This window comes from Chinchilla lanigera, unplaced genomic scaffold (assembly GCF_000276665.1).
Source record: "Chinchilla lanigera isolate Chin_1 unplaced genomic scaffold, ChiLan1.0 scaffold00036, whole genome shotgun sequence".
NCBI lineage: Eukaryota > Metazoa > Chordata > Mammalia > Rodentia > Chinchillidae > Chinchilla > Chinchilla lanigera.
The window spans coordinates 1,253,823-1,272,368 of NW_004955437.1; the positions used below are offsets into that span (position 1 = coordinate 1,253,823).

General features: G+C 41.3%; 2 protein-coding genes across 3 annotated transcripts in view; both read right to left on the bottom strand.

The window, feature by feature from the left end:
* The window catches only part of LOC102009319 (HLA class II histocompatibility antigen, DRB1-1 beta chain-like), a 33,848-nt gene extending 25,580 nt beyond the window's left edge, over positions 1 to 8,268 (bottom strand). For both annotated transcript variants that reach the window (XM_013517041.1, XM_013517040.1), the window contains exons 1-3: positions 7,856 to 8,268; positions 7,236 to 7,343; positions 5,977 to 6,070 (exon numbers count right to left, since the gene is read on the bottom strand). In XM_013517041.1, the coding sequence (XP_013372495.1) occupies positions 5,977 to 6,037 (61 nt within the window). In that variant the 5' untranslated portion in view covers positions 6,038 to 6,070; positions 7,236 to 7,343; positions 7,856 to 8,268. The remainder of the gene's footprint in view (positions 1 to 5,976; positions 6,071 to 7,235; positions 7,344 to 7,855) is intronic.
* Positions 8,269 to 8,359: 91 nt separating this feature from the next.
* Positions 8,360 to 16,161, bottom strand: LOC102020606 (HLA class II histocompatibility antigen, DRB1-11 beta chain-like). Its single transcript, XM_005389452.1, has 6 exons — positions 15,970 to 16,161; positions 13,819 to 14,085; positions 10,694 to 10,975; positions 9,894 to 10,004; positions 8,992 to 9,015; positions 8,360 to 8,697 (listed from the first exon to the last, which is right to left on the bottom strand). Exons 1-6 carry the CDS (start codon positions 16,067 to 16,069, stop codon positions 8,684 to 8,686), a joined length of 798 nt encoding a protein of 265 aa, XP_005389509.1. The 5' UTR covers positions 16,070 to 16,161; the 3' UTR covers positions 8,360 to 8,683.
* Positions 16,162 to 18,546: the final 2,385 nt, after the last annotated feature.

Genomic DNA, 18,546 nt, shown 5'->3' on the forward strand with positions numbered 1-18,546 from the left:
GTACAGTGCCTGCCTGGCAAGCACAATGTCATGAGTTCGATTCCTGGTACCAGAAAAAAACAAAAACAAAAACAAAGACAAAAACAAAAAAATAAAAAATAAAGTGGCCCCAGAACCTAGAAAAGAAGAGAATGGAGGAATGATAAAAATGGAATTGGAATGTGTTTTGTACCAACTTTACACAAGGAATGGAAACATGTTGTACTACAGACATGTACAAAACTTAAAAAAGAATAGATCCAAGAGGGTCAAGAGATGAGTGGTTGAGGGAGGGAAGGAAAAGAAAAAGATAAAAAAGAACAGGTTGGGGATATATCTCAGTGGTGCAAATGTCCACCTGGCAAACACAAGGTCCTGTCCAGCTCTTTGCTGGACAGTGATGCACTCACAAGTTTGTGCCAGGATTCATGCCACAGTTGAAGACAGAGCCACTTGAACATCACTGTGTCTGAGGCTGTTCAAGAGTAACAAGGGTGGAGTCAAGAAGGCTGAAAGTAAACAATCTTCAATCTGCAGCTTGTTGTACCATAATTTAGTGTCGTTGCCTATGTGAAGGTATTCCACCTCTCACAGTTGCAATGAAAATACTGTAATCTCTCAAATACTGGTACCCTGGAAAGTCTGATTCTGTGTGCACCAAAAGGAGTAGATCCCCTGGTAATTGATAAAATAATAGAAATAAGTGTTGATTGGAGGGACATTTTTGATACACTAATAGAAAATGACTACTAAGTAATCAGCTAACATCAATAAAAAGGCTTTATAATCTTGCCTTCTGATGATTTCACCGATTTTAGTATCACCACCAGAATATGCATGTTCAAAGAGCTCCCAACTATATGGAATGGAAGGTCTCATATGTTCCTTTATATAGGAATTTAATTCAAAAACAGCATTGAATTACTGTCCAAATCAAAATATGCTGGGTCTGAAAGATCAGTTAAGGGCTCAAGTCAATCTGCCACAATAACCCTGCTTTAGGATCATTGATACTTTATGTGAAAAAGTGTAGCATCCAGCCAGGATGCTGGTGCACAGTTGTGATCTCAGCGCTCTGGGAGGCTGATGTAGGAGGACCACAAATTCAGGCACAGGCTGGCAGTTTAGTGAGACCCAGTCATCAAATACATTTAAAATTTCTGGAAATATAACTCAGTGCTAAGCACCCGGGTTCAGTCTGCATTACTATAAACAGAGGAGGAGGAAAAGGAAGAGGAGGAGGAGGAAAGAGGTAAGGAGAAGAATAAAGTGAAGACAGAAGGAGTTTTCACTGAATCCTGTAATCTTGGTTGTCATTCTGATTCCCTCAGCTCATTAACACTCCAACCCTTTTTTATTACCCTGTATGTAAGTAGGAAAAAATATAGACTACATTATAAAGTAAATACATTATACAGTGTTTAAGAAATACAATAGTATATTTTAAAAACATTAATTACATCACTAATTGTGCTCACCTAAATTGGGAAGTATAACTCTTACTGGTAGGTAGGTAGTACACATTATAATAATGTAAATGTCAGGAATTAACCATGGCTGCTATCATTTTGTTTTGAGGTTATGTATCATTTTTTGTTGTTTTTGTGTTGTTTTGATTTTGTCTTCATTGTTGTTTTGTTAGTTTTTTAGTTTTTAAAATAAATAAATAAATAAATTTTTAAAAATTCAGATAAAGATATTGATCTGAAAAAAAATAATGTAAATGTCAAGTCTTAGATGCAAAATGGCCAATGACACATGGAAAGACCTCCATCAATTTATATTCCACTACAGTTTGGATAACCAGTCACTCCTTGTATGTTTCAATATTTCTCCTGACTGGGTAACCACTGTACTGTAATAAAAAAGTCACTAAAATATACTGTGTGATATTGGAGAATTTTATAATGTGTTCAGAATTGTTCAAAGGGATTGCATACATCACATTCTTACTGCTTACATTAAGACAGTAAGATAGCTACTCTTTTCATCCCTATCAAATTTAAAGGATGTACTCATAGGACTAAACAACTTTGGTATGTAGGTACATCTAGTAAATTGGGCACTCCAGATTGAAATGAGTTATAGATCACTCCATATTCCACAAGCTCAGTCCTATCACAGCAGTGTACACTCATTTTCCAGACATAACAGTTCACCTTTTGTTAAAATTATTTCTGGCACTTTGCTCCTTTTTAAAAAAGCAATTTCTGTAATCAGGTTCTATGCATCAACTTTAATTCCCTCAAAAATTGTTCTCATTGTCTGCCTCACCTTTCAATGCAATTGACAAAAATAGTACTTATCTTCAGTAATCACAACCAAGGCTCCTGAACACATCTCCTTTTTATCAAAGATAACGTGACTTCAGAGCGGAGAGCAACACCCACCCAGGCTCAACAGTGAGGCAGGAGGACTTGGTAACTGTGCACCATGCCCCCAGCCAACACTCATGCCTACTCAGCGCATGCTGGGCCAGGAGAACAGGAAATCATGCACCCTGACCCTAGGCTTCTTCACAGCACAGGTCAAGGGAGGTGACAACTAACAGACCAACATGACCAAAGAAGTGACCGAGTACCAGGAGAGTTTCTCTTCAGTACTGAACTGATACTCTACAAAGAACCTGGTTGAGAGCCAGGCTTAGAAGATAGACTTTGAGAGCATGACAGCAAAATAAGGACCTTATGGGTATCCCTGGAAGCCCAGGCTTAACCCAGGAAGATCACAGAGCACATGTTCAACTTGGAGTGCAGGTTTGGTGGGAGTAATGATCAAAGTGGGAAGTCCTAGTATGAAGGCATTAGTGTAGTGATGTGTTTGAGCTCTGGAACTGCTGCCTACATCCAACAGAAATTAAAGGCCTGAAGTACAAATGCCAATATAGGAGAGGCCTAATTGTCCTCACTAAAATCATAGTCCCTGTTGTTTTGGTTAAAGGCTGCTCATGAATATTTCTTAGGTTTTGTTAACAACCAGTTGACATTTGATGCCATTGTTGCTGAATTTGCTACTATAGCCAAGTAATATAGTGTTGGCTGGCAATCGGTTTTCTCTCTATACCAACAGCTGGATTGCCTGGGTTTGTAAACAATACTGTGTGTTTCACTCCCAAAGAGCAGAGCAGTGGTCCAGCGAACTTGGGAACCCCAGAGCAAAACATGAACAAAATAACAGAAACGTGAAAAGACAAGTCAACAAATTGTCTCCAAAACCCTCCACCTCCCTGCAAACTGATTTAGGGGTGTTCAGAGTGAGGAAATCATGAGCAGCACAGCGGATAGGTCTGAAAAGGAATCAACTCAAGTAGAGGAGTTCAATAAGGAGCTTGAGAAATTTGAAGAAGATACAAATAACCTGATAGTGACACTAATGGAAAAAATGATCTGTGAGTACAGAAAAGACACTAATAAACAGGAAATGGAGCTAATAAAAGAGTTGCACAACAGGAAGCCTAGAATAAAAAAATGGGAGTTGATAAGAAAGTTGCAAACTGAACTTCAGAAGATTGGAAATATGGTGAGCAGAAGGATTCAGTGTGAACACAGCATGTCACACCAAGAGGCAAGATGGTGATCAGTGATCAATTAATGACAGATACCTCAGAAATCAACAAAAAAACATGAGAAATGGATCTAACACTGGCAAGAGGACTGAAAGAGGTCTAATACATGAGGAATGGAATTAGTGAAAAATCAGCAGATAGCACAAAGGACATTTTTAAAAACCCATTTACATAATTAATAGCAGAAAAATTTTCCAGACATGAAAAGAATTTAACAAACACATCAGTGGAATGTATAGAATCCCAAATACCTATGATAAGAAGAAAACCACTCCATGGCCCATAATAACTAAAATAGCAGAAATCCAACACCAGAATAGAACCCTAAAGGCTACTAGAGAATAGCAACAAATAACTTCAAGGAAAATCAGTCAGAATTGCAACAGATTTCTCAACACATCTCTTCATGGCAAGACTATGGAATGAAATATTTCAAGCTCCATAAGGAAACAACTGCCAACCCAGACTGTTATATCCTGTAAAATTTTCTTTGAATTTGATGGAAAAATAACAGCCTCCATAATAAAGAAAAAGTGAAAGTCCATGACCACCAAACCAATACTGCAAAAAATTCTCAAGGCTATCCTAGAAGGAGACAATGAAACTAACAATGCCAAAATGTCCAACAAAATGAGTACACTAAGTATGCTTACCAATGAAGTAGAAGGGAAAGAAAGCAAAACAACTATGAGAAATTAACACAATGACAGGAAAAAGTCAATACTTATCAATTACAACTATCAATGTAAATGTTCTCAATTCTCCAATTAATAGATACACGATTAGCAGAATGGATTAGGAAACAAAATCTAGATGGCTGAATAGAGGAGGAGCCTCATTCAAAGCTACCTAGAGAAATTGAACTAAGAACACAGGTAACTGGAAGAAAGGGGAAGGACATACATGCTGAAACCAAAATCAATCTGTAATAAGAGACTTTTAGAAAAGCAAAAGAAAGATTTAGGACTTAGTAAAAGGGCCAGCTAACCCACAGATAAAATGCCAACTAATTGGAGAACTCAGAAGAAATACTGAGATTCCTAGATATATATGAACTGGAAAAACTCAATCAAGAAGACTTAAAAATCTTGAGCAATCCAATAATAATTTATGAAACTGAAGCAACAATTTTTAAAAATAACCCAAAAAAGAAAAGCCCAGGACATGATGGACTCACAGGAGGATTCTAACAAAAATATTCAAGGAAGATCTAAAACCAAACCTCCTCAAACAATAATAACATTGAGAGGGAAGCAATACTTCCAGAATCATTCTTGGAAGCTAAAGTTATTCTGATCCAAAAACCAGACAAGTATACAAACATAAAAGTCAAGAAACCAACTTTTTAAATAAACATAGATTTTTAAAAAGCCTTGCTAATATGATGGCAAACAGAATGTAACAAATCATCGAAAAGATCATATATCATGATCAAGTAGGATTCATCCCAGCGATGCAAGAATGGGTCAATATAGGCAAATCAAAAAATGAAATTTATTGCATGAATAGGACTGATAACAAAAATATGTGATCATCTCAACAGAAGCAGAAAAGGCCTTTGACAAGATCCAACAGTCATTATATCAAATTAGTTAATATTCTTCACTACTGCAAAGGAAGCAACCAACAGAGTACAAAGTAAATTTACACAATGGGAAAAATATTTACTAGCTACTTCACGGGCAGAGGACTAATGTAAAGAATATACAAATACTCAAAAAATTAGACACGTGAAAATAAAAAACCCAATGACAAAATGGGCAACTGAATGGAATAGACACCTTTCAGAAGAAATAAAAAATTGTCAGTAAACACATGAAAGAATTCTCATCATCCCTGAACATCAGAGAAACGCAAATTAAAACTACCCTAGATACTATGTCATTCCTACTATCACCAAAAATCTCACGATAACCAATGCTGGTGAGGCTGTGAGGAAAAAGAAAAACCTATAAATTGTTGTTGGGAATGTAAACTAGTACAACCACTATGGAAACCAGTGTGGAGATTGTTCAAAAAACTAAAATAGATACTCCATTTGACCAGACTGTCTCCTTACTAGGGGACAAATGTCCATTCTTGCACATATTGTAATACACAATGCCAAAATGTCACCTTGCAGCATATGACATTTTGTTCGGCTTGTTTCTTTTTATTGGACTGTATTAAAATATTGTGGAATGTAATTGCACTGTGTGAATTTAGAACATGGTGTTTACCAGCTGATGGACATTTGGAATGCCTCAAGTTTTTTGGCTATTGTGGCCATTTCTGCCCTAAAACTTAGTACATCATGTGCGTGTGTGCCTGCGTGTGCATGAGTGTGTGTGTCTGTGTTTAGTGCATATGTATGATTGAGTTTCAATGCAGGACTTACACACATGCATACAACCTACTTCAGTCATATGCGTCTCATTATTAATCTCTCATACCCTTTTTCTGCCTCCTTCTGATCCTCTTCCCATGGTTCAATAGTATCCCTTCTACTTTCATGTTGCTTCTGCTGCATTTCTGAGATTCTGCACACCGCGGAAAACATGAAAAATACTTGTCATTGTGACTCTGGCTTATTTTTCTTAACGTAATGATTTAAACGTGATTAGTTCTACATATTTTCCTGCAAATATGATTTTGTCTTTCTTTATCACTGAATAGTGCTCCATTGTGTATAGACTGTATAACACATTTTCTTCATCCATTTGCCCCTTGATGGACACCTAAGGTGATTCTATAACTTTACTATTATGGATTGTATCCCCCATCATTACAGTGACATGTATTTTTGTTCTGGCTTGATTTGTCTTTCATTTCTCACGGATGATTCCAGGTTATGGAATTGCTGGGCAGCACAGAAACTATGTAACATTGTAAGAAATTGCTATTTTCCAAAGCACTAGCAATACACACTCTCATCTGAAACCTCATAAAACTTTATATGAGTTTCTAGTCTCAGACATATTTAATGATAATAATATAATATTTGATTAATTTTGTACTTTGTTTCCTTTTTGCTCATCAGAGGGCAGTTTGTGAAAGGAATAACTTTGGGACATTTTCTATAACTATTTGAAACTCTCTGTGTATCGTAAAATACTTCTAAAGAGCTGCTGTTTTAATTCTGCCCACAGTCACACTTATGTATTTAATCAACAATGAATAAATACCAAAATGTACATATTAAAATAGATATACCCCATGTTATAACATGCTATGAGGTCATATTTTCATTGTTATATCTGTTTTAAAACATTACTTAGGAAATATAATTCCCTTGTAAAATTATATATTAGGGTACTTCCAAAAACAAGCAATAGTTTTGAATTTTGTTTACTATAGTTGAATTAATGGCTGGCACTTAATACTCAGTATATATTTTTAAATAGATACAAAACTATTCAGGGTTCTTACCAAGAATCCATCAGACTGCATGACAAAATCAACTGAAAATACTAGTGGTAAACGTAACGGTTTCAGAAACTATCAATTCTTTATTCCTGAATCATTGTCTTTCAATCAATTTTTTCTTTCAAAATAGATACAATATTGCTGCTGCTATCCCCATGGCATCAGGGCCAGGTCCCAAAGTTTGAAGGAAGGTTTGTCAGAGCTGTCACCAACATCCCCTGCTTCTTGCCAGGAATGAGTAAGTGGCTTGACTGGGAACTCTGGAAGAAGTTCGGATGCTACTTACAGAAACACTCGAGAAGAAAGACTTTCAACTTCATAGTGGTTTAAGCTGTGAACATGAAACCCAAAGGTGCCGCAGTTGTCCCTTTGCCATCGCAGGACCAAGGACAGGCTGTGGAGGACAAGAGAAGAAGAATGAAACTACGTGGTCATTTCAGGGGCCACCTGTCTGCTAAAGTGAGCAGCCTTTGAGACACCCATTTTGATCTAACTTCTCCCTGCCATCGGAAGTTGAAAAATAGAACAATTAGATTGGATTACCAGCTATTTGGAATATAAAGCATCTTGACTGAAATTTTGGTCATATGTTTTAGTCCCACCTTAGAGTTTAATAACACAGTTCCTACATAATTTGGCATAAATAATTTCTTCCACTGGGGAAACAAAGTCACAGTAAAGTCGCAACTCACATTGTAACAGAATGGACATCACTATCAGCCCATGAAGTTCAAATGGGAAAATCAGCTTTGTACAAATAACTCATGAGGTAATTTAAATGAGGCATAATAATGCATAGTCTACTTACTTAAAAATAGGAACTATATAGGAGAGCAAAGACCTATGTTCAAGAGATTGTTATTCTTAACTAAACTTCCGAATTATTTACGTTTTGATTTGACTTACATTTGAAACCAACTCTTTGAATGGAACAGAAGAGCAGAATTCTCCATCTTCTCAACCAATGTGTATGCTGTCCCCAATGCTTCTCCAGCTGCTCTGTGCCAGCATATGACAACGTCTATCAGGGGAGATCTATACACTAACTTGCAGTAAGACTTTTACAATGTTTTGAGCAAAGTATTTTACTTTTCCAGCATGTTTCCTGTCGTATAATTTTGATCAAGTTTGTTTCAATTAGTTTGAGTCTATTTTATATTTTTAAGCATGGGGTTTATAATTCCAATCTAATTTTAAAATGTATTTTACATGAGAAGAAAAAATTATATACATTTATTTCATGGAATATGATGTTTTCATCTCTAGGTATTGGGAACTGGCTAACACAATCAATGTGACATATGCATCCCCTCACAACACTTATCATGCATAAATGAAAACTAATGGTGCATTGTGATGTTATCTTCTTGTTCTCTTCTATTTTTTGTCCTCAAAATTGTAGGAAGCAGATGATTTTCCACTCTATGTTTATTTGAGAAAAAAGTAACAAAGCAATGCTGCACAAGGTGAGTGCAGGAGCACTGAAGAGGTGAATGTTGAGGACAAACGGGCCAGGATGGAATGAAGGGAAGATACTGCAATCTGGGCCTGGACTTCCAGCTAGGTTCTAAGGTCTCAGGAAGCCATCAGGAGGATGCGTGCTATATGGTCCTGAGTACTAGGACAGCTTTTCCCAGTGGGAGAAGGAGAGCCAAGCAGGAAGTCTGTCTGCATGTGGAGAAGACATGGAGAAGCAGGGACACAGGTCCTTCCTTCAGTGCTGTCGCCATCTCTTTAGTTCAGGAGTCCTGCAGAGACAGAAGACAGCAGTGTTTCCAGACCTCACTCAGAATGCAGCTTCCCCCTCTCATGATAACACTGCAGGAGGAAAAGTAAAATTCTCTCAAGTCTCCCTGAGTCAATGCTACGTCAGAGCACAGGGCTTTGTTACACGCAGCAAAGAAGGTTTAATGCAGGAGGAGTGGTATAGATCAGAACTTTGCACCCAGAATCTTTCACATTATCTCCATTTCATGTCTCATGCCTTTTACAGTCCCTTACAGGGAGTGCAAATCTGTCTATGGGAGATTTGAGGACATTACCTGTTGGCTGAACTCCAGATTGTCCTGGAAAAGAGAGGAAAAACAGACTTTAAAAGACATGAAGGAACACCTGTCCCCAAACACAATGTCACCAGTGTCAAGATTTGCCACTTGAGTTTTCTCTGAAATCACAGTCCCTGCCAGGCAGGGCAGAGAAAGGAACACAAACCAAGAGAATGTGAGCAAGGAAGCTTCTGCCCCATAAATCTCCTGGTCGGTGGGTCTTCTTTCTTTACCCTCTGTTCTCCACTCAGTATTTCTAGGCTGCTCACCTGTCCCTTCCCTCTGCAAGCTACCATGCCTGGGTTTCAAAGAAGACCCCTAAACAGTTCATTTCTGAGTTCTCAGGAAATTTGAAGTAACCTGAGGGAAGAAGGGCTTCATACAGGGAGGCCAAAATACCAAGAACTACCATAGGAAAGCAGTGCATCTTCCCCCGAGAAAAGAATGCGGCAAGTCTTGGCCGCTGTGAGGCAAAAACTGGACGTGACTCATGCAGCCCCCAACCTGTCTGCCAGCAGAGGGACTGCTCTCAGTGAAAGCACAGCTGAGCACTGAGGCTGTCGTCTGCAACCACAGGATGTCATAATGGAGATAAAAGATAGGACAAGGAATCTTGCTGGTCTTCAGGCAGCAGGAGACACTGGAAAATACGCACAGGATCCTCAAGGACTTTGCCTGCTGAGGGGCAGGACCGCCAGAGAGCTTCGACCACAGATGTTTCTTAAGATCTTCCCGTCTTATGTCCTTTGGCCTCTTCCAACCTCTACAAAAGGAGGCCGCTTCTCTTTGTTCCCTACGGAAGGCTTTATGGCCTGCAGCCAGGCACAGTAAATCCCACGCCAGGTTGCCTCTGCTCTCTGCCTGCTGCTGAGCCTTACAGACACCAGTAGGCCTCTTACCTCTCTGGTTCCCGGAGCAGATGAAGAGCCCTGCCCCAAGGAAGAGCAGGCCCAGCACAAAGCCCCCGATGCCGGTCAGCATCTTGCTCTGTGCAGATCCAGGCTGTGGCCCTGAGAGGAGATGTCAGGTGTAGGGATGTTTTTAATACCCCAAACACAAGTTCCCTCTTTGAGACCCTGAGATTCAGAATTTTAAGACCAGAGGAAGGATTCCTACACTCAAAAGCTGAAACTGGCCATTTTTGGGAAAAAAGATTTAAAAATTGCATTGAGTAGGTGTAAATCTCATGCACTTGGTTCATTTAAATCTCACAGTCCTAAAATATCAAACTATGTGTGCAGTGTCTGGAGCTCAGTGAGGCTGAATAGTCGTCTAGAGTGACAGAGTTCATGAAAGGCAGAACTGAGGATGGACTCCCCTCCCATCAGGAAGGCACTGCATTACTTCTCCTCCCAGACCACGGTGTACAACCTGGAACCTGCTGCTCCCGAAAAACAAGACCAGCCCAGAGGCAGGATCTAGAGATAGGGCCAAGAGGTGACTATCCCTAATGATCACGTGAGAAGGTTCAAAAGAGGAACACTTCTCTGCTATGTGACAGGCATAACTGGCTGGTGAATGTGTGCCAGTGTCTGTAGAAACGCTCCCAATTCTCCTCCCATGAATGATCCTGAAGGAGATGAGAAAATGGAGCAAATGCATAATTTTGTGTGAAGAGGGGAAACCCACCACCCAAGGATAAGAGAAGACCCCATATCTGTGAGAGGGGAACTTATGAGGTGAGGGGTTTCCCACTCACTCCACTCCACCGTGACAGGGCTGCTCCAGCTCGGGTGCTCCACCTGGCAGGCGTAAACCTCTCCGCTCTGAGGAACAGTTTCCAGCATGACCAGGGTCTGGAAGGTCCAGTCTCCGTTCCGGATCAGGCCTGTGGACACCACCCCAGCCTCCTCCTCCTGCCCGTTCCGGAACCATCTGACTTCCACGTGGCCTGGGTAGAAGCCACTCACAGAGCAGACCAGGAGGTTGCGGTGCTGCAGGGACTGGGTCATTGTGGGGTACACGGTCACCTTGGGCTCAACTAGAGGAGAAAAGGCAGAGAGACCCAGTCAGGAAGGCAGAACAGCTCTTGGCTGGCTGCCTTTCGGGGTCTCTCCAGCAACAGACCCAGTCCTCACTCACCTCCTCACATCTATCCTGAGCCTGCAATTTAATCCTCAAAGCAAGGACACAAGAGATTTGAAAAATAGAATTACATTTCTGATTTGCTTGACCTGACCATTTGTTATAAAACAAAGTGTTTTCAAGTGTTTCCAAAGTAAATGAAGAATTGATTAAAAGTGTGATTTCTGGAGCCAGACTGTCTGGGTTCAAATCCAGGCTTTCCCTCTCCCTAGCTAATCCTGAAAGAGGTTTTACATTTCTCTGCACCTCAGCTTTCTCACTTGTAGTGAGATAAGGATACTGACTCACCATATAGTGTTAAATTAAAATTAAAGCAGCTGAAACACATAGAGCATGGACTAGAATTTAGCCACCAATGTATTTTCCTTGTTTATTACTCTCCTATTTCCTATGTGTGAATCAAAATCACATCAGCACGGAAAACTAGGGGAGAGCGGTGCAGTAGGAGAGGGCTGGAGCACGGAACCCTGGGAATGCTCTCTCCGTGCAGTCACACTTCCAGCCAGGAAGGGCTGCACACAGGGAAGCAGGGGCAGAGAGATGTCTCTAAGGCTCCGAACTGAGTTCCAGGGGGCTCAGGAGTCCTGAGCAGAGGCAAAGCAGCAAAGAAAATCAATCCTTTAGGAAGATTCCCCTCTTTCACTCACCTGAGGAATGCCTCTCCCTTACCAAACAAACCTACTTATTGTTACGGTGCTGTATCTGTCTTCCTTTCTGAACTGACCCTTGTGGCTAGCACAGTGTCTGGGACTTATTAGTACGTGCGCTTCATGCCTGTTCCGGTCCCTTTCAACACCAACCTCACTAGGTGCATTCTTCCAAAAGGACACATTTTCACAGTGCCAGAAAATGACAGATATAAGACTGCGAGTAAATCATTACCAACAATGTTACGATGTATTTTATGAAGTAAAATCTTTACATTCTGGATGTGAACAGTATTAAACAGAAATGAAATATAAACTAGAAAATGGAGAATATGCTGAATAAAATAACAAGAAGATAGGAAGAATATTTCTGCATAAAGAACCCATAAAATCACTTAGAAAGCAGTAAAGCAGTAGGCCCCAGAGAAGAAACAGATAATTTTTTAGAGTAACTGTGCTTGCTAATAGGTGTGGGAAAACGTTGACAAACCTTAAAAATCAAAAAATTAAAGTTAAAAATTACCGGATAATATTTTAGAGTACAGGTGGACATCTATATCCAAGAGTATATATTGAAAAATATGTTTTTGTACTGAACATAATCACTGTTTTCTTGTCATATTTGCCTAAAGAATACACCAGTTATGTAGATAGTATTCACACAGTGTTAAGTATTATAAGTAATTTACACATAATTTGAAATACAAAGGGGGATATACATAAGTTACATGCAAACCTTATACCATTTTACATAGCACACTGGAATACTTTTTCAGATTTCTATATACAAAGGAACTATCTACACATACAACACTAACGGAGAACTGAATTGTCAGTATTTTAAAAAAAGATCTCACCAAGTGGAATCAGAAATTGAGTTACAACTACAGAAGGAATAATGCATAATCACCTCAATGTTACTAGTTTATAAAAATAGTAACACCAGTATAGTTTAAGTAACAAAACTATAATCAAGGACCAGTTTCACCGTCTCTTCAGCTGTGTAAAGGTGTATACACTGAAGAAAAAAAAATCAGAAAGAGTAGGGAATTGGGACCTAAAAGAAGCCTTGGAAAAGGCCCCAGGTGCCTTGTCTCCCTCCACACCACCACATTAATCTGACACTTTTGCCCCCTGAAACGTGCCCACATAGTGCACATGTGTTTCCTGAGCTTCACGAAGCAGGCTGCAAGCCAAGGGCACTGTGTAAGCGGCTTCCTCACAGCATCCCAGCTGCCGACACCCACTGTCTTACCCGCAACCTCAGCCCAGCCAAAGATGCCTACATTTTCCTCGCCTGCTTTTGCATGTCTCAGCCTTTCCCCCAGTGCCTGCTCCCTTTACCATCAGCCTGGGCCTGCTGCTCCTCCTTCCCTACTCTGGCATCCCCTCCCTCCTCCTCCGAGCCCCTCCTGTGCCCACAGCCCAGCCCCTGCTCTGTTTAGGGCCAGCCTCAGGGGCACAGGACGCACACAGTGCCTTTCTCCCCCACCCATCCCCTCGCTCTCATCACACACACAATCACACACTTCCCCAAGGACCATCGATTCTCACATAAACCCTCACAACTTCTGTTTGCTCACAGTTCCACACATCAGGACAGACAACTTCTCCCCCTCTCCTCCCGGCCTCTCTTACTCTCTCCCACCATCTCCTCCTCCTCCTCCTTCTCTCTCTCTCTCTCTCTCTCTCTCACTCTCTCTGTCTTTCTCTTTCTCCTATCTCCCTCTCCTCCTCTTCCTCCCACTTGGTCTCCCTGCCTCTGTACCTCTTCACTTCCCTTCCCCTTCTCCCTTCCTGTCTCTCCATCTCTCATTCTCTCTCTTACCCTTTCCTCTCATTCCCTCTCTTTCTTTCTCCTGCTCTCTCCCTCTTTCCCTCCCTCACCTTCATTCCTCTCTCGCTCACTTCTTCCCTGTCTCTGCTGTCTCCCTCTCTCTCTCACCCTGTCCCTGTCCTGCTCCCTCTGTCTCCCTGTATCTCTCACTCTCCCCTCTTTCAATTTCCCCTTCATTCTTCCTCTCCCTCCACGTCTCTCCCTTCCTCTTCCTCCCTCCTTCCCTCTCCTTGGCTACCCAGGCCCTACACTCACCTCTCCTCTGCACAGTAAATTTTTCAATAATCTCATAGTTGTATCTGCACCTGTCCACGGCAGCCTTTACATTTTTCAGGTACTCCGTCTGGCTGTTCCAGTAGTCGACTGTCGGTTGCCCCAGCTGAGTCACGGCGCAGAACTTGCCGAAGGCGCTGTCAAAGCGTATGTACTCCTCCTGGTTGTAGATCCAGCTGACCAGGAACCGCACCTGCTCAGTCCCATTGGAGAAGTGACACTCCCCTTTAGCATACTTCAAGAAACGTGCTGTGGGAGAGGAGTGACCTGGTCACAGGCCTCCTCCTGGGAGGACAGTGCCAGCCAGGCACACATCAGCACCCAGGGGTCCACACTTCCCCTCCCCTGGGCAGAGGAACTCGCTGGGCGAGGACACCGCTCCTCCTCAACCCCATTCCCAAAACTACCCCTCCCTGCTGGCCCAGTCCCAGGCTCAGGGGCTGGACTGGGATTTTCCCTCCACCCTGCCCCACACCTTCTGTTCGAAGGCTTCACCCAAAACACATCCTGCCCTCTCCCTCAGCCCAGAGAGCTTCAGTCTGTCCTGCATGGGACCCTCTCCTCCTGCTACACAGTCTCCTTCCTTCTAACTCTGCGATGCCCCTGCAAACCCAAAGGCACAAAAACAGACAGGTAGGAGTTCACATTGGTGAAGGGAGCAGGAAGGACACAGACCAAACAGGGGAAATTGTGCAGGAGCGGGAGATGGCAGAAGTGTGGAAGTCTTTTCACACAGAAGAGCAGGAACACCTAAATGACAACAGGGTGCCAGGGAGGGACTCAGGAATGTCTGTGGAATGGGCCAGGAAATGTTCAGTTCAAGTGAGCTGGAGGACATGTGTGGTCTAGAACTATGTTTTGGGGGAAGATAAAGGCAGTACCATGTGCAAAAGGCTCAGAAGCACAGAAAATGAGTGGACAGGATAAAGATTATGTGAAAAGATTAGATCGGATGTCATGTGGACCCAGCCTTGTAGTTGATGCCAGGATTTTGGTTTTTAAGGAATGGGAGGCTGCTGAGCAGGTTTAATGAGATCAAATAAAATAATGATGCAGGCCCACAATCCCATATCTGAATTTCTCAAGTCAGAAAGCTACATTTTTTGAAAAATGTTTTGTCAAATTCATTTTATTTTATTTTATTTATTTATTTATTTTTTTCTGGTACCAGGAATCGAACTCACGACCTTGCACTTGCCAGGCAGGTGCTGTGCTGCTGAGCTAAATCCCCAGCCCCTCAAATTCATTTTAAATAAGTGATAAGGTGAAGGTGTTTCTCACAAAGTTTATGGGTCACATGTGTTTCCTTAGTTTCAATATATAAAACCACATACACATATATGTATAATATAAACATAAAAGTGGTGATTGAAATGATTAATGTTCAAATTTTTAAAATTTCTTAACATCTATTATATATTTTGATCCTTATTTATATCTTCGGTTTCTCACACCAGAGAAACAATGTGATATTTGAATGTGTGTCCCATACATTAAGGGTCATAAGACAGGGGTGGGGGGAGGAAGGAAGGGAAAAGAAAAAAAAGAGAATAGAAGGAACAGAATGGAAACAAAGCTTTTGTAGATAATTATGGGAAGAGGGGCTGAAGGGAGCAGAGCAGCATGGGGAAAAAAAGGAGTAAGATGTATCATGCACAGGTACAAATTCCCTATGATGAATGTGATCATTATGTATACCTACAACGTACCAAGAAAATAAACTAAAAAATACTTCTCATATTTTGAAGCAGCTCTGGAGATTTCTTTTACTGTCTGCTGTAGCAGTTGTGATTTTCAAGAATACAGTCAATGCTACTAAGTGCCATCCAACATCCATCAAGAAGAATATGATGTGTTCAGAGCAAGTGGGACTATCGTGAGGGGAACTAAGGGCAATGTGTGTTTAACTGTAATATCTTAAAACTTTAAACATACTCTCTTCTTATATAAGTCTCACAGGAAAAAAACTCACACAGAGGCTCCTTCTGGTGGAAAGAATCTATATGATGAAGATAAGAAGTCATGCAAAAAAAATGTCACAAGTTTTAATGAACTCGGCCTGGACAAAGCAAGAAAGTTAACTCCATTCCTGCTCCCACCTATCATAGTTTACCAGCTAAGGGCTGCACTTACGTCGTGTGTCCCTGGCCAAAGCCAGGGGAGGGCTCAGCACCATCAGTGTCACTGTGAGAGCTGCCATGCAGGAGCCTCCGGGGAGCCACAGACACAGCATACTGGAGAGCAAGACGGGACTGGGTCAGACTGAGGCAGATAAATCTCACTTATGTATCCTCTCTGCTTACATCCCAAATGATAAGTACCAAAAATTCACTTCTGTGATGCTGAGTTGGAGAACCTCAGGATTGAAGAACCAATCAGCATCAGAGATGAATAGCATCATCAGTTGCTGGTCAGAGATTCAAAATGCAGGTCCTCTTCTGAAGCTTGTTTCAGTTTGTTTTAAGTAAAGTTTTTTCTTTCTTTTTTTTAGAGGGAGGGGGTAAGACAGTGTCTCAGTATTTAGTTCAGCCTGGCCTTTAGTTCAACCTCTTACCCAGGTTGGCCTTGAATTCATGGCAATCCTTCTGCCTCAGTCTCCTGAGTTCTGTGATAAAAGATTGCTTCAATTACTTCTGAAATTCTTTAATTAGACCAGTGTTATGGTTTGTGTATAGATGTTCCCCCAAAACCTCATGCAGTCATGGGCAGGCTTCTAGATTTTTGATTGATTCCTGGTCCAATTCTGCGATTATGGGTGTGATTACTACACCCACCCTGGGACAGGTAGCCTGCATACAATATAAGGGAGGGAAAGAGGCTTACTCTCTGCTGCTCCTCCCTTTTGCTCTTGTTGCTTTTGCTGCTTGCTGCCAACATGAACGGTTGCCCTCTGCCATGTGTCACTCTGCCTTGGAGCCAGCCAAGTATGGACTGAAACCTCCACAATCTGTGAGCTCAATAAACCTTTCCTTCCTTAACTTGGGGTGTTGGGTATTTTTGTCCCAGCAACAAGAAGACAACCACCATGATGAACCAGCTCTCAGGAATGCATTCACAAATTTAAGCTTTGTGGCACTATTCATCCTGCACTTGAAGACAGGGCTAGTTGAAAATGTCTATCTCTGAAGGTGTTCAAGAATAAAGGAGTGGAGTGATGATGACTGAAAGTTGCAGACATTCAAGCTGATATTTACTATACCATAACTTAGTGTTGCTGGCCATGGGAAACTATTCACCCTCTCACAGTTGCAATGAAAGTACCGTGAGCTTTCAGATATTTATACCCTGGAAAGGCTGTGATTCTGTGGACAACTCAAGGAGCTGTGTTCCCTGGTAACTGATAAAATGACAGAAATAGAGGTGCTGATTGGAAGGACATGTCTGATACACTAATAGAAACTGAATTCTAGTCAATAAGTTAACATCTATAGAGAGATCTTACAAGTTTATCTCCTGATGCTTTTACTGATTTTAGTATCACTGCCAGAATACACATGTGCAAAAGTGTCCACCTATGTGGAATGGAGGGTCTTGAGTGTTTCTTCACATACAAATTTAACCCAACAGCAAGGTCAAATGACTGTCTAAATGGAAGTAAGTTAGGTCTGAAAGATCAATAAGGACACAAGTCAGTCTGCTATATTAACTCTGCCTTAGGGTAATGGATATTTTATGGAAAAAAGTTTTCAGTCCAAGCAGGATGATGTGCACACCTGTAATCTCAGGTTTCTGGGAAGATGAGGTAGGAAGATCACAAGTTCAGGCCCTGACTGGGAAGTTAGTGAGACTTGGTCACAAAATAAAAGTTTAAATATTCTAGATATGCAGTACACTGTGAAGGACCTGGGTTCAATCTCCAGGCATACAAAGAGGAGGAGAAGGAACAAGAGGAACAGGGGAAGGAGGAGGAGAGAAGAAAGAGAATGAGGAATATGAGGAGGAAAAGAAGGGAAAAGAAGAGCAGGATGGAAAAAGAGAGAAGACAAAATAAGAAAAGAGTGAAAAGAAGGAAAAGTTTTCATTCAATCTTGTAATAATGGTTCTCTTATGATTTCCTCATCTTATTAACACTACACCCCTTTTTATTATTTTATTAATAAATATAAAAATGACTTCAGAATCATTTTTGAAGAGACAGTAGAGACACCAACACCTTCTCAGGCCCAACAGAAGGCATAGGACTTGGGAACTACGCACCATGACTGTAGCCAACACTGACACCCACCCAACACCCATGCTGAGCCAGCAGAGGAGGGAGTCATGCACCATGACCCAAGGCAATGGGTTTTTCTCAGCACAAGTCAAGAAAATTGACAATCAACAGGCTGACATGAACAAAGAAGTAACCAAGAACCAGGAGGTGTGTTTTGCTTCAAGATGGCAATGACACCAAATCACAGAGACCAGGTGAGAGCAAGGCTTTGATGATAGGCTTCGAGAGGGTGACAGCTAATAGGGAAGAGTCACTTTTTTATTTCTTGCGCAAAGAGTCACTTTTTTCTTTCTTTCTTTCTTTACCACTCTTCTCCAGAAATCAAGGAAAAGTTTCTTCCAGTCAAGACTGTCTCCATCTCAAAACCTTTCCATGCTGAGTCGACTTACTACATACTACTTAAGGAAACACTCCAACAGGAAGAGATTTTACATTTATACATATTTCTGCAACAAGTACAGGACAAGTACCTTCATCAAAAAATATCACTGAACATA

Excerpts from the sequence above, each read along its gene's own strand:
- LOC102020606 (XM_005389452.1), bottom strand. The coding sequence starts at position 16,069 with ATGCTGTGTCTGTGGCTCCCCGGAGGCTCCTGCATGGCAGCTCTCACA. Across the intron at positions 14,086-15,969 it reads TTTGGCCAGGGACACACGAC|CACGTTTCTTGAAGTATGCT; the intron begins GTAAGTGCAGCC and ends CCTCTCCCACAG. Across the intron at positions 10,976-13,818 it reads ATTTACTGTGCAGAGGAGAG|TTGAGCCCAAGGTGACCGTG; the intron begins GTGAGTGTAGGG and ends TTTCTCCTCTAG.